The sequence below is a fragment of the Electrophorus electricus genome, unplaced genomic scaffold (assembly GCF_041902795.1).
Source record: "Electrophorus electricus isolate QZ-2024a unplaced genomic scaffold, ASM4190279v1 Scaffold70, whole genome shotgun sequence".
Lineage (NCBI taxonomy): Eukaryota > Metazoa > Chordata > Actinopteri > Gymnotiformes > Gymnotidae > Electrophorus > Electrophorus electricus.
In genome coordinates, this window is record NW_027658787.1 from 1 (window position 1) to 16,222 (window position 16,222).

Below are 16,222 nucleotides of genomic sequence, written 5' to 3' on the forward strand. Positions count from 1 at the left end.
TTACTTTTATCTCTTTATAAGCATGTCAGAATCAGAAAGACTTCTTTCACTGTGAAAAAAAACCATCCATAACGCCTCTCGTGCTACATCACCTATTAAAGTTAAGCATGAGTGAACTTGACAAAGAGATGCTTGCAAACACACAGACTGTGTAAAACACTGGCCAGAGCAGTGGCCTGGCCTCACGTGTTCTGCTGGGTGAGAGGCACAGGCAGCCTGTCCTAACCCTCCACCTAGTGTGCATTGCCAAAGAGCTCTGTGCAGTTTCTACCTTTGTGCTCACACAAAGGAAGTTCTGCAACGGCACCTTTCAAAATCAGGCAAGTCAAATGAGCAAAATCAGGACAGTTTCACACAGCCATTTTATATATAGATGTATATTACTGTATTGTAGAAAACATTTAAGGACCATAAGATGATAATAAGATTTTAAAAAAAAACAAGGTGACCATTCTCTTTTACAGCACAGGGACAACAGGTTAACAGTACTTCCTACCCTGATTATGACAAGTCACATAACTTGTCAGAAATATACTATTTCAGAATTAAACAGTGTGAGCAAGGCCAAGAAGAAGATAAAGGTATTATTATACAGAGCTAAGAAATAAACTGTGCTTACTTGTGACAGGGAAAGAACTAGGTATGATTTGAAGCAACTGAAAAAAATCAACTCTAAACTTATGTACTGCAACCCTGCTAGCATTTTCAAATCAGTCCTGCTCCAGTTGCTGTAAAATCTTTATATACGGCAACACTGATGTAACAGAAGAACGTAACAAGAAGACTGATTGTAGTAATTAGATTTTGTGAGAAGAAAAGAAGCAATACAAAGACTTCCTTAAGCTAGGTAAAGCACCATATAAATCTATTCATCAAGACCAGTAGTGGAGGTTATTAGTGACTGTTTTCACCATTATTTTTAATGTACCACACAGGTGGGCCATAAATTATAGCAAATCTGAATCTTTTTTTTTTTTTTTTTTTGGCCACGTATGCTGAACACACAAGGAGCATGTTTCTATGTTACAGTTTTTGGCAACATATGCTGAACACATAAGGAGTATGTTTCCATGTTACAATACTCCTTATAGTGCACAAAATATTGTTAAATTGATAATCGACACTGTGTTTACATAAAACAATAGGACAACAGCCATAATTTATACAATTTCCAATCAAAAGAAAGAATTTAAAGCTAAAATATATTTACTAATACCAGTATATAACAACAAAAGCGGGTGCAGCAATACCTGAGAGGAGTGATCAAGGTGCTGAATTTACTACAAGTGTTGAGGTCCAAAAACACTGAGTTAAAGTATTGCCCAAAGTCCCAAAATACAGTCTTGCGCAGGACAGAGTAAGTGGTGTTAGTGATAATCAGTGCACCCAACTACAGTGAGTGTTCATTATCTTAATTGATAATAGAAAGAAACTGTTCTTGTATCTGGATGTTTTGGTGCCAGGTATTCTGGAGGGAGAGCAGGCTGGTGCCAATGATCAGCTCATCTGCAGTGTGGACTTGTCATGCTGAGTGGAAAAGCCAAACCAGACAGAGATGGATGTGCAAATAGATTCAATGATGTCTCTGTAGATCTGACACAGCAGTTCCTTGGGTAGGTTATACTTCCTCAGCTTGTGTAGGAAGTATATCCTCTGCTATGCCTTCTTTGTGATGGAAGTTACATTTGACACCCATCTCAAGTCTTTACATGATAGTGGCTAGGAACTTGAATGATTTTGTGTTTTCTACAGTGCAGTTGTGGCCGCTGTGAGGAGACAGTAGAGGAGGGTTCTTTCTGAAGTCCACCACCATTTCTACTGTCTTGAGGGTGTTTAGCACTAGACTGTTGTTATTACACTAAAGTGTAAGGCTGTCAGCCTCCTGTCCGTATGTAAGATTCATCATTGTCCTGGATGAGGCCAAAGACTGTGATACCATCTGCAAGTTTCAGAAGCTTGACAGAGTACATGGAGGTGAGGTCATTGGTGGAAATGTAGAAGTGGGGAGAGAGTGCACACCCTTGGGGAGTAAAAGTACTAAGAGTACTGGATGTGATTTTACCCAGCCTCACCTGCTTCTTTCTGTCAGTCAGGAAGTTGGTGACCCAATGGCAGGTGGACCTGGGCACAGACAACTGGCTCAATTTATGATGAACAATACTTGGAATGTCAATGTTGAAAACTGAGTAGAAATTCACAAAAATAAACCCTGGCTTAGGGATCTGGGCTGTCAAGGTATGTATGTAGTGCAGACCCATGCTGACAACACAATCCACCGAACTGTTTCCCTTAAACGCAAACTTGTGAGGGTCCAACAGCTGGTCTGTAATGTCCTTCAGGTGGAACAGCACTATTTGTCAAAGGTTTTAATCATCACAGATGTGCTTTTTAAAGTAAGATTGAACAATAGACAACTCAAATGACTTACTGAAAATCTGTGTGAAGATGGGTGCTAACTGGTCAGATGTGATGGATATACCATGTCAAGTCTTGGATCCTTCCTGATCTTTTTTGAATAAGCATTACACTTTCTCGTCACAGATCATTACGGCTGGCTGAAGAACAGGAAAGGTGAATGGGTCTATGGTGGGAGATGATGGCTGGTTATTTGACTTTTCAAACCTGTACTTGTATATGCTAAGGTCCTCAACCATTTTTGATTCTGGTCTGGGAATTGGATGATTTCTTGTAGTTGGTAAGATCTTTATAAATTGTTCACACTGTCTCCAGGTCATTAGCTAGGAATGTGCGCTGGTAATATACAGCTTTTTAGAATAATTCTTTTTAGCTGTCAGTATATTTATGACTCTATTGTACTGGACCCTGTATCCCCCTTATCCTGTCCAAGATGTCAGAATTTTGTTCTGAACCAGTTTGTCATTGTTGAATTTCCTGTGAGTTCTGCTAGGTCTTCTCAGAAGCTAATGTACAACACGACAGCATCTGTGAGCTTGTCCAGATCCACAGCCGCACTCCAGTCAGTCTGCTCAAAGCAGTCCTGTAGCTCTAGCTTGGCGTCCACAGCTTTTCCTAGTGATGACTACTGGCTTAGCAGTCAAGGTTGGACTGGGAAATAAATTCAGCCTAGATCAGCCCACTTCTACCCCAGGTCACCCCCACCCAACCCACACACACACACACACACACACACACACACACACACACTTTTGCATGTCATGACTCCATTCTTGAATAAGGAGAACAATCTTTAATAAGTTCATAAGGGATTTAATAAGCACTATTCCTAAAGTTTAATCTTATGAATGGAACTCTGTGTTTTTAATTCTATTTTAGAAACAGTTGGGCAATTGACTTTTTCTGAGGAGCAGACTAATGATACGGTGAAGGAACTCATTTGAGAAGGTATGTAGTGCACTATATTGGACAGGAATTGGCAGAAATTCCACCCAAATAGTGCATAATATGTCTAATCTAAAGACATTTATATTCAGGAATAGTTTAGATAACTCCTTATATAACATTCAATAACTGTTAATTGAAATGTTTGGCGATATTGCAGTGGTAGAGAATAGGCTGATAGTCTTTACTCAACCACCAGACTGGACGAACTGGATAACTTATACCATGGATACAGTACTTGACTTTCAAAGCAGTACTGGTCATATGACACAACTTGCTGTCTTGTAATCAGAAATTACCAAGATAGATAACAAAATAAAGGCTCTGAACACTGAATGTACCTTTTCTGTAATGTAACCAATCTTTTCCTTACTCTCACAGCAAAACAAGTGCAGTTTCATGCAATTATCTGCATCTTGTTGAAGTATCTTATTTTATCACGTGCCTTTTCAGCACTTCCTTTGTGCTTTTTTGATGCTTTCTCCATTTTGTATTCATTACTAATGTTTTACCTGTTGTTGTGATTACGGTTTATCTTGGGGGAGGCGGCATTTCCATGAATGGCTGATGGACATACACGAAGGATAATGTGAGCCATTATACACTTCAATATTATACTTAAATCGGGTTCTATTTTCAGCTTTCTCAATGGCCCTGACAAATAGCTGCCCACTGGGAATAGTCCCAGTACTTTGGCTGCTAAGAAGCTTGAAGTGCATCTCACATGCAGGCATGTGGTGGATTGTAAACAATGACCAGGATGAATAAGGTGTTAGAAATTCAACAATGAAGAGACATGATAATTTGAAAATCAATAAAGTATTTATTTATTTTGCACATGTGGAGTATCTTCAGATCAGTTATTCAGCATGAGGGTGCTAGTCTAACATCAGGCAGTCAGTCTAACAACACAGAAGTGAGGTCAGGCTTAAACAGAAGGCGAAATAGAGGAGGAGAGAAGATAGATGGGGGAAGGAGTGGATGGGGTCTCAGAGGCTCAGTTCAGAGCACATTATGACCTTGTAGCCTGCTTTCACAGAGGCACAACTCACAGAAAAGGTCACAGCCAAAGACATTCAAAAGAATCATAAACCTTAACCTTAAAGAATCATAAATCACATAAACCTTAGCTGTAAATCTATCAAATATAATATAAAACTGAATCAGAAACTATCTAGACACAAATCTAGATGGTCAAACCTTCATTCAACATATTATGCTAGGATAGATTACACAAATTTCAGATAATCTTACTACGAAGACTCGAATCAACAGGATATCATTAGGTGAATAGAGCAGTCTACAGTTAAGAGTCTCCAGGCTGACATATGTAGAAACAAAGGGTTCATTACATACTAATTATCATCTTTAGAAGGATTACATCAGGTGTATTAGACTGGCAAGAACAGTAAACTGTGTACTGCTGTGGCCCCTATTGGACTGGGAAATGCCTATCATAGCAGGATTGCATAATGAACTGTCACTGCATCCTCCCTTAAGCAAAGAGTGAGATCACATTAAAATGAAGGATGAGATTAGAGGTGCTCCTGGTCCTGGTGGAAAATTAAAAACTGAAGGTGTATTGTGCCAAAACTCAGACTTAGCGAGAAACATATGAAAATGTCATTTTTGGAGCCTAAAAAGTCCCCTCCCCACACACGCACACAACAGTGATATCTCTTGTGTGCATGTGTGGGGAGGGGACTTTTTAGGCTCCAAACATTAAATATAAATAAAAGCTTGACTGAATTAGATTTTTTTATTTCCTTGGACCAAGAGCAGTTGAATCCTGTAGCTGTAACTAATTTGCCGTTTCTCCCCCAATTGTCCACTGCAATTGCCAATACAGACCAGCCCTAGACCCTAAGACTACTAGCTAAAATCATCATGTATTATGCGTGCCACTAAATGGTCTTTTGACAGCTGTCGTATTAGGAAGCTGTTGTGGAGCTGCACCAAAACTTTCCTGTAGGCATCCAATGAAAATGGAACCAGAGCCAGAGGTAATTCCAGTAAAGGATGACAAAGTCAATGAAGGGGAACAGTGCTGAATAGCAAAGACACTTCTGTATTTCTAATCAGAAAGAAGGGCTTCCTCTGCTGCTTTCACTATTTACTGTTCACTTCTCTGATCCATTACAGCAGCTAAAGCCATCACAGCTGACAAAATAACACAGATCCCTGTATACAATAGGGTCAGGAGGGGGCACGGATAAATCAGCATAAACAGATAGATCTGTTTGACTACCAACAAATTGTGTTACTGTACCAGCAGAGAACCTGATGAACGGTAAACCCAGGAAAATATAGGTTCTTTACCCAGTCCTCACACTTTGGATATTATTCTTTCCCAGGAACAAGCTCATCTGAGTCATGCTACCATGGGGTGACTGATGTTATCTGCCTACGATGTGCAGCCAGTAGAGCTGTGTAAATACTATGATATATCATTGTATTTATACTTTGAACCCATGTATCAATATTTCTGTATTTATATATTTATTTGTTGTTTATATGTGCATTTAACCACTGCTATAATTCAGTTTATGTGGATAACAAAAATTATGTAAAGTCTACAGTAGCTAGTCTCTACTAGAGCAGTATCATACAAGAACCTATAGAAAAATAATGATCAAACTGCGATGTCGGAATGATATTTAGAAAAGTGACCTAAGTATCATGATGAACATCATATTTTGAGATAGCTGGCAATACCCAGCCATAGCTGAGCTGTAACAGATCAAGCATACAAACTGGCTGGAGATCCTGCCCACACAGACTTTCCACTCAGTCGTATTTTCCGCCTAGACAGGGGAGAGGACACACCAGTCTGCTGGCTGCACAAACTGTTTAATTAATTGCATGTGATTAGAAAAGGGGGGAGGGCAGATTTGGCTCTGGGGATTATTTGAGTCCCTCAGTAATTTTTCTACTTCACACTCCACACTGGACTTAATTCATCAACAAACTTTGAAACCATTCATCCGTTCTATGTGGTATTATAAATGCATGGTCCTCCAGGCCTAACATGACATGGCAGTGCATAGTACAGTCTTGTTGATTCCTGACTGCAGATGTAATGTGCTCCCCTTTCAGACATACCACCTCAGTTCGGCATGAGCATTAGCTTGAATTTTACCTAATACATTAAGGTTTTATTGAAATGGTCTTTTCCACTAAGTATCAATTTGTTCACAGTTATAAAGTATTTATGAGATGACATCTTAATGACATTTTGCAAATCCAGCTGAATTTCATCCAAAGTTCAATAACCTTGTTTTACTTTGTGTCAAAACAAATTGATAAACATGTGATCCAGACATGTGGATCAGACAAAATGCATCACCATCCTTTCTCACCTGAAATGATGCCTAAAAAACGTACATTGATATCATGACCACAGTGTTCCCTGAAGTGTGCTGCAGACATTTGGGCAGCACATTTTCAGCTGTTTTAAGGCCAAATCTGGGAAGCCTGGGATTCCCATTTCCCCACCAGGTTTACAACACAGGAAATCAGTTCAAAGTGGGAGACAGCAAGAGAGAGAGAGAGAGAGAGAGAGAGAGAGAGAGAGAGAGAGAGAGAGAGAGAGAGAGAGAGAGTTCATTTTAAACATCACTAAAAATTTTCCAATTCAATTTCACCATATTTCACTGTAACTATAAAAGAGCGCAAGAGTGGACCTGGTACTATATGCTTTCAAAGAAGTATCATACACACATCTTAACACTATAACCCATGGCTTGCACGTCAAAAGTCCAGGTTTTAGACCAGCAGTGGTCAAATCTAGACCTCACATCCAAATCCATGCCTGGAATTTGTAATCAACTGTAGTTGATGTAACTGGATGGCCACTTTGTAATCACACCTGACTCCTAGATAAAGGGAGGATGGAAAAAGGACTGGGATTTGAATACCGTTTAGACTATAGAAGCCAAGTTTCTGTGCAACACTGGCAACCCAACATACCTGTGCTACCTTTGCACTGCCAAAACTGCTTCCTACCATCTGGCTGTCATTTCTTTAGCAGGCTTTTTCCTTCATTATAACACCTGTGAACAGCAGCTTTGGCCATAATGTTAGCAGAGGCCACACTACCAAAATATATTTTAAAAAGCTCCAGACACACACACACATACCCGACACCCTGCTAATGTGCAACGGAAATCAGGAACAGGTGAACACAATTAATAGATAGGTGAGTGGGAGCGGGGCAGGTGTGTGGTGTGATCCCAAGCAGGAGTGGGTGTGTCCCTCCTGCTGGATGACTGCCCAACCGTGACAAGTATTTATTCTTAAAGTACTTGATTTTATTTGGTCTAAAAAGTCATTTGATTGACTCAATTAATAAAATTAAAATTAAATGTCTAAAATATTACATTTTTATTGATGTGGTCATGATAAAAGTAAGTGGTAAATGCAATTTTATAAATAAATGCATTTTAGAAATGAGGAAGTTCATAATAAACAGTCTAAAACCTACCTTTTTCCTGAACTGAAAGGGCTTACAATAAGTAGCATCACTAGGGCTTTTCATTTGAGGCTTGAGCCCTGATTAATATGAGCTTAGCCCCAAATGTTTTGTTTGGTGAAGTTATTACATTTTTATCTATGCTCACTGTTTAAAAAACTGTTTTATAAAAAAAAAAACAGTAATCAGAAAGTATGGGGTGATCAAACACATCTAGTCAACAACAGTCCAACTTAATTTTATACAGATTTGAAGATTTAACAAGGTGGGCCATTTTCTTAAAGAAAACTAAAACCTGACTATGGAGGGTTTTTATTTCTTCATACCACAGATTAACTTTTTAGAGCTATCTTACTACCTATTATATTATTATGTCACTGAATATGGCTATTCAAACAAATATGACAAATAGTTGAGCTTATGATTATTCTTTAAACCATAATATAAACATTCCAATAATGCAGTGTACCTCTTTAACACAAATGATCTACTATTTATGTTCTGTGCTGCTGTTCTGTGCAAAAAGCTTCTGATTGCCTAACCTATAGTTAGTAATGTATTTAAATGTAGATTATATTAATATAAAGGATTCAATGCCCAAAATGCACATTTTCATAAGATATTATTGTGCAAGATGCTGTTACAAGGAATGATTGTGTTTGTTTGTGGAATGTGAGAATAGTTTTGCCTCAACTGTTTGCCACCCATCCCTGAAAGTAGTGGTTATAAAACACTAAACTGATATCACAATTGAAGTACCTCACACAATGTTTACATAATGGCAACTTACATTTCACTACATGTCAAATTGAATACACTTTGCACATAGAAACGTTTTTACTGTAAATTGACCCCTTACCCTGTAAACTGTACATTTATCCCTAACGTTACTATGTACATACTGAAAATTGTGTTGTTCTTGCATCAAACCTTGTGCACTTATTCCATAGCTGTCAGTAATGTTAGTGCACCCCTGTCCCGTCATGTAAGAGCAGCTTTATCATGTAAATTATTGTATCGGACAAGTACTGGCGAATAAAATTTATTCTAATTAGTATAATTTGTATAATTTGTACAGTACTTGATCTATGCTGCGAAAGGTCTTAAACTTTGATCTTCAAATAGCCTGAAAATTTTTCCAATAAATATCAAAAGATACTTTTTAGAAAACAATTATTTGGGGGGAAGATATCTTTGGACGTCCTTAGTAGAAACAGATGTCCTGTGCTGAGCTCCATATGTTTTCAGATCCTAGAAACGCCCCGGAATTTGATCAGGTTTTCACTTGAAAGCTCGTATAAACTCCCAGACGTAGCCACGTTAGCTGAATGTACAAAAAAGTAAGAAAAATGTTATAAAGTTTCCTCTACAATAACGGCAATTCTTTTGAGTCTCTAAAAAAATTCGAGGTCTGAACGATAATAGCGTCCCCCATTTACAAATAGCCCTGTTTCGAGGGAGGATGCTAATAAAGGACGCTAATGAGGGATGGGAAGATGGCTAATGAATTCACTAAAGGGCATTGTGACGAAAAGTCCGTGAACCGAGTTTTCCCAAAAGAAAATGTTAACGGAAGATTGCATGGAGCCGTCCACGGGCTCGCGGATGATGGCTTTATTTAGCGAGGCTTTGCACATCTTTCATTTCACCTTCGTTGAAAGTTAAATAACCGTGCAAAAAGATGGCAGTGGATTAATCTCTGACTGTACCAAATCGTAGCAAGCAGGGCTACATTGCACAGCGCTTTAAAAAATCATTTCCTGATCCGAGAGCCATCAGGATCAGATCGACGCGAGCCTTCAGGGGCTGTGCGGATTAATGGTGCATTTACTTCGTAACTGTAACCGATACAAAATTTTCAGTTTTAACTATTAGCAATAGGATCGATCATCGCTGTTACGTTGCTAATTAAGTTAGCATGGTTATTGTGTTTTAATCATTAACAACTCTACCAGTTGTTGGTAGATCTTTCTTTTAACTCACCACGATGCAGGGTACTAGTACCATAAGTGTGATCTACCCCCAATTAACCATTTATTACGACTTAGATCTTACTGAGAAAAGATCTACTTGAAACCTAGAGACATGGGTTGTTAGGGAGCTTCTAATTCAGTATAAAGTTGCATAATGCCTTTAGCCCCAGCTAGTAAAGCAAGACACTCAAGCATATGCCTTACAGAATGAAGCGACCTCAGTTGTTAAATCTCTGTCGTCGTCTTTGACTGCAGAGGATTAGTTTTGAAATAATCATAGTGCAAGCCTGTCTCCTAGTGGAAAAATACTAAAATCACACCTGGCTAAATTAAGAAATAATCAATTCGTTACACTTTCCAAAGCCGAAAGTTGCATAATAGTCTACACATGGTATTTATAGCATCCTTAAGGACAGCAAATTACATTCTATGGCAACGCTGTATACGCTTCTTAGTTCTACGTAACACTGAACCTTGTGACTAACACACACCCAAAACAAGAATCTTACCTTCCGTCTGATAGAAAAAGTACATACAATTTAATGGAGATATATAATTCTTAATTTCACAAATCAACTTTAACAATTTGAATTTGTTTCATAACATTTGAATTGATTTTGATTGCTTTGTTTGCGCTAATACAAAATTAACATTTGTATTTGATTATGATTTATCCTCAGTTAAACCCAAGTATCACAGTTATTTTTTTTTCTCTAAAAATTGATTGCATAAATAAATATTTTTTCCATCACCTTTTGCATATGTGAAACATTAGTGAATTTACTGTATAAATGTACTCTATTACAAGCTGATGAGTTTGTCATTACTATAAGTTGGAGCAGACCACATGTGCATACAATGAAAATGCCAGAGAAAGCACCACAAACTTTCTTATTTCATTGTATTATAGGCCATGATTCAACAGGAATTTTGGATAGTTATAAACAATACTGAGTGTTTTTACATGTAAAATTAGCCCATCAATGTCATTTTACATGTAAAATTAGTCCATCAACATTTTTAACAGGACAAAATGTAAAAAATATTTAGATAATAAAATGTATGTTCTAAATGCTGACGATAGTATTGCTGAGTAAATGACTTGGCTGATTTTTACAGGAATGATATTTTTACTGGATATCTAAGTGAATTTTCAGCTTTGAGCATACATGAAATGCACTCAGTAATGTGTCAAGGTCTTCTGTGTGGATAAAACATAGTTCTAGCCTATGAAGAACACAGAGGAATAACTATCCTCAACACAGACAAAAGACAATTCTGTGGTTCTCAGTTCAGAGATGCACTGCTCATTTTGGTGTTCTTTCCCATTCACACCTGATTCAGCTCATCACCTAATTATCAAGTCCTTCAAGAGCTGGGTCCACTGTCCTAGAATGGAGAAAGCACAAAATAGTTCAGGGCATGTCTGAGTGCTAGACTGCAAAGAAACTACATTACTGATCTGATGCAGTGTTTTCTAATCCAGATCTCAGGGGCCTGAGTCAGTTCATGTTTTTGCACTAATCCAGCTCCCATCACACTTGGAGCAAGACAACAAGAACATTGCTTACAGGCAACTGGGAAGTGTATTTTTTATGGGTCCCTGAGAACTGAGTTGCAAAAACACTGTTGATTGTTACCCATTGCCTGTGTCTGGAAGACTAGTACATGCAATACAAGTGGTGAGAAGTGAGCAATCTTCTCACTACCCTTGTGTTTCCCTTTTTTTGTCTCAAATATCATCCAGTAAAAAGGATGTCAAAAAGTGTTTCTTTCACTTATATTCCTTAAATATGCAGGTGTCAAGTGGATATAAAAATCAACCCCATCAAAAAATCTCATAGCAAACACTGAACCTTTGTCTCGGTCAAACCTGCCCCATAACATAAAAAAATAATAATTTTATTTACATTATAAGTTTCCCCTAGGGAATTGACTGTTTCTCAGAGAGGCAGATTTGATTACACTGAAGAGACTTTGTTTGATATTGGAGGCAGTGGTTTTTATGAGGTTATGTCATGTCTATTAAGTGTGTGAAGAATTTTTGTTCCAGAGAAAAGAGTCATCGTGGAGCACAGTTGCGAGTTTCCTGTTGAAAGGGGCATAAAAGTTGGTAAGGATCTCTCGCGTGAGTGGAAGCATTGGGCCCAGATTCTTATCTGCTAGCTTCCGTGTGTTAGATGCTGGACGCTTAGTGATTTCAGCCTCTTTCTGCTCTGATAGAGGCCCTGTGAGAGAGAAACACACACACACACACACACACACTTATGGTGAACACTATGGTAAGGCTGTGCTGTCCCCTATTGGTTGAAGTGTGTAAATACACAAAAATTAAGGGGGAAATATACAGTACCTCTAGTACGATCAATAACAAAAAGGCTTTGTGTGTGAGTAAGTGATGGGAATTCCAGCTCTTTTTAGTAAGACAATTTGGCTTACCTCAGCAAAAATAGCCAGCTCTTTTGACTCCCAAACAGCTATTAATTTAATACTACTTCTGCTATTCATTTAATACTACTATTTTGTATTTCAGCCACAATTAGCAGTGGTTTGACCAATTTGCTGTGATTAGTATAATTACATTGAATAAATATATGCAAACACTATAATTTCCATTATTCCATAATTTCCAACATAATATCATAACTTTGTTTGCTAGAAAAACATTAATGTAAAAACACAAATACACATGTATAATGGACATTTTGCGACTATCATTCATCTTGTTTTCTGCTGTTTGTGTGCTCCTCATTTCTGGAGATAGTCAACCCCCCATTAACCTGATGGTATGATCCCTGTTTGTCATCACCTGTGATTGGTTGCCCAACACACATTAACACAACATTCAGTCATTGCACAAAGTGCCTGTAGCTAAGAAAACAAATCTCAGGATCTGCCTCCCATTGTTCACATAAAGGAGCTGGCTCATGAACCCAATTGTTCTCCATCAACACATCACGTGTGTGTGTGTGTGTGTGTGTGTGTGTGTGTGTGTGTGTGTGTGTGTGTGTGCACATGTATGCCAGTGCATGTAATTGAGCTCCATACCCAAATGAAGGAACTGAAAGACTTTGTGCATGGAGACTTTCCTGTCTGCAGCATGGTCTTCTAGTCTGAGAACAAGGAGCTGATCCCTACCAAACACGGACAACCAATCCAGGATGTACATGATATACAGCCCCACCTGCAGCCGTACCTATGAGAGAGAGAGGATGAGCAAGCCATCATACACTTAGCATTGGTATGTCACACACAAAGTGTGATGCACACCCTTACGCAAGTTTTTAGGCTATTTGCTTTCTTAAATCCATAACCCACAGATGAGTATTATTGGATGTACACCCATCAGGTTCTTCCCAACACCTCTATATTGCACAATAACATTTTAATACCTGCAATCTACAGTCTGTAGATTTCCAAGTAATACACCCATTTCTGTACAATAATTACCCATTGATTTCCAGCCACTTTGACACTGCAACCCGGCTGGCAGACTCCGCCTCTCTGACCAGGACTCTGAAGTCCCCTGGCTGTTCAGTTACATGCACAACCGTGCAAAAACAAGTCAGCCTTAAGTAACACTTCACCCATCCAGACTAGTCAGTTTTTCCAGTTTTCCAATTACTTGAAAGCTCTCCACTAATGCATTTCACTGATCGATGCTTTAGCTCCCCAAGATCAATAACAAACTACACTATATTAGCCATCATTATGTGAGCTGTTGTGTTAAATGTGGAGAAAAATATGGTTGTCAGCTCAAAGGAGTTTCTTTTTTATAACTATAACAAGTCTATTATTTATTTTTGGACTGTGCATTTTATGAGTCATTTTTAGGCAGAGTGAACAGAGATTTCCTTAAGAGAATGTGATTCATATTAAGACCAAAGCCCAGGGCAGAGCTTCTCAAGGAGGCCACAAGGACCCAATAGTCCTTCCAGCTCAGGAGCTGAGCGATTCACCAGGGTGTTTATTGTGAGCTCAACGGCTGGATCCTGGGCATATTCCATTCTTTTTTTCTTTCTCTTTTCCTAACACACACACAAGATTCATTCTCTGTCATTCTCTGTCTCATCATTGAGGTTGCATTTATGACGCTAATTACTGAATCCTTTTGACCTGTCAAAACATTTCTCCTTGATGTTTCCCCTTGTCTGTCACTGCAGATCTGTGTGTGTGTCAGTGTGTGTGGCTGTGTGTGTCATGTGCTACTCACAGGCATAGCGTTGTTGAATGTGCTGTTATAGACACATGCCCGAATGCTGAAATCCTGCAGACATGCATCAAACAGCTGCAGTGATTCCCACACCTTCTCATGGAAATCCTCTGAAGACTTGTTGGACATCCCAAAGTAGAGATAATCAGAGTACAATCTGTAAAAAAAAAAAAAAAAAAAAAAAAAAAGTTAAAAAGACTACATTTTTCTTTTTACATATATTCTTATTCTACTTTACATACATAACACTTTTTATTGGAAACATCTTTGCACATAGACTCTTTTGTCACTTTATGCACTGGCCACTGGCTGGTGTGTGATCCAGACTCAGTCTTGGATTAAACCACACTGTTAGGGGTTCACGACTAATGCATCCACTCCAAGTACTGAACAGCAGAACGCCAAATAAAGTACCAACTCTCTAAGAAGAATCTGACATGCTTGATTGTGCCCTTTTTACAAACTGCTATACACTATTATGACTTGCAAGAATAATTTGTACATTAAAAAACTATAAGTAAACTAAGGTGGTACCAGATGTTTTAATAGTTAGCTATAGCAGGGTATTCCACTCGAGTTTGTCATCACACAAGATTATCTTCAGGTCAGTTTTCTAACATAAGGATACTAGACTAACACTGGTGAGTCTAACTACACTGGAGAGAGGTCAGACTTGAAGAGAGAGGAGGAGAAGGAGAGAAGGAGAGAAGGGAGATGGATAGGGAATGAGTGGATGAGATCTCAGAGGCTTCAGCTCAGGGAATGTTATTATCTCTTAACCTTAGCGTGTTCTTCAATAGAGACACATGGCACCATGGCACAGATCATTTAAGAAATAATTAAGGAATAATAATAAATGAACATAAGAATATTGTGTACTTAGAATGCGCATATGAATTCCTTCACTGGAATCCCACTGCCCTGCACAGTTTAAAGTTTTGCCTGCTTTAGTACACCTATTCCAGGACACCATTTCATCATCAAGCCTATCATGAGCTGGACCAAATGTACTCATGCAGGGAAAACCTGAAACTGTGCAGGGCACAGGGACCTCAGAATTGGAGGTAAAAATCCTGATCTATACAAACATTATTTATAGAACTGCTTTGCTGCTAATTAGCAGCTCAGTTTCTCAAAGGGTCATTTTAGCTCACACTCACTTGAGTGTGTTTCCTCCAAAGCACAGCAGCATGACAGCTGAAGGTCCTGAGTCTGCCTGGGACCATACCATCGCACTCCTGCCACTACCTGCATTACAATGGTTTTGTCCTGCCAAATTTTTCTACACTGAATTAGGAGCTTCATTTAACATTTGACCTCTGACCTTTCAACAGGGTCTCTCAGAATGGCGATGAACTGTGCTTCTGGCTGGAGCGCGTGAATGAAATCCTGGATCAGAAAGGGAGGCTCTGCCTCTGTGGAGTTGTCATAGAAATAGGCCCATGCGTTGTTGTCCCACATAGTGGATGCACTAGCCTCACCTGCCAATTATAGAAAGTCATTAAAAGGAGAACTAAAGTGATTCAGTCTAATAACACAGATCTCATACATATCTACATGTACATATTTGATCTGTAAACATGTACAAATGATTTAATACATAATATATACTTTTAGGGATTCAATGCTAGAAAATCTTGTTTCAATATATTTTTTAGTGACTTGAAGTGACTTGTGATAAAGTTTCTATCTTCACACAAAAATGCATGACTGTGACACATGCACAATTTCAGACTGTTAACCACTTATCACTGGGTTCATCTCTATCTTGCACACAACTCAGCAGTTAGATATTATCATGTCAAAACAAGGTTGTTTGTGAACGGCTCTGAGCCAGAAGCTAAATAACACATTCTTTTTTTCAGAAGGTGAATCATACTAGAGATGTTTCCAGCTCTACACAGCACAGTATCATATAATAAATGTTATACATCCAAATTCATTATTAATAAGGCATCCTCTATTTTCCTAAACATTCTTTCTACGTTAATTGCTTAATTTACATCAAATGAAAACAATTCGGCATTTGTAATATATGTAATCCTAATCAGTAGTCACATAGGGAGATGCTGACACATCCAGGACCATCATAATATTGTGAGATAAAATAAAGCTGATCTAGGATCAGGTTCCCAAAAGACTGAAAATTAAAAAAATTAAAGCTCTTCCCCAGGATTTTATTCCAGCAACTGGCTTTGTCCATTA

The 16,222-nt window shown here is 38.5% G+C and overlaps 1 protein-coding gene across 4 annotated transcripts in view; it reads right to left on the reverse strand.

The window, feature by feature from the left end:
* Nucleotides 1-10,321: 10,321 nt before the first annotated feature.
* Nucleotides 10,322-16,222, reverse strand: part of LOC145656500 (carbohydrate sulfotransferase 15-like) — a 59,652-nt gene continuing 53,751 nt past the window's right edge. For all 4 annotated transcript variants that reach the window (XM_081709692.1, XM_081709690.1, XM_081709693.1 and 1 more), the window contains 4 exons: nucleotides 15,342-15,498; nucleotides 14,018-14,174; nucleotides 12,853-13,000; nucleotides 10,322-12,032 (listed from right to left, as the gene is read on the reverse strand). In XM_081709692.1, coding sequence (XP_081565818.1) covers nucleotides 11,830-12,032; nucleotides 12,853-13,000; nucleotides 14,018-14,174; nucleotides 15,342-15,498 — 665 coding nt within the window. In that variant the 3' untranslated portion in view covers nucleotides 10,322-11,829. The remainder of the gene's footprint in view (nucleotides 12,033-12,852; nucleotides 13,001-14,017; nucleotides 14,175-15,341; nucleotides 15,499-16,222) is intronic.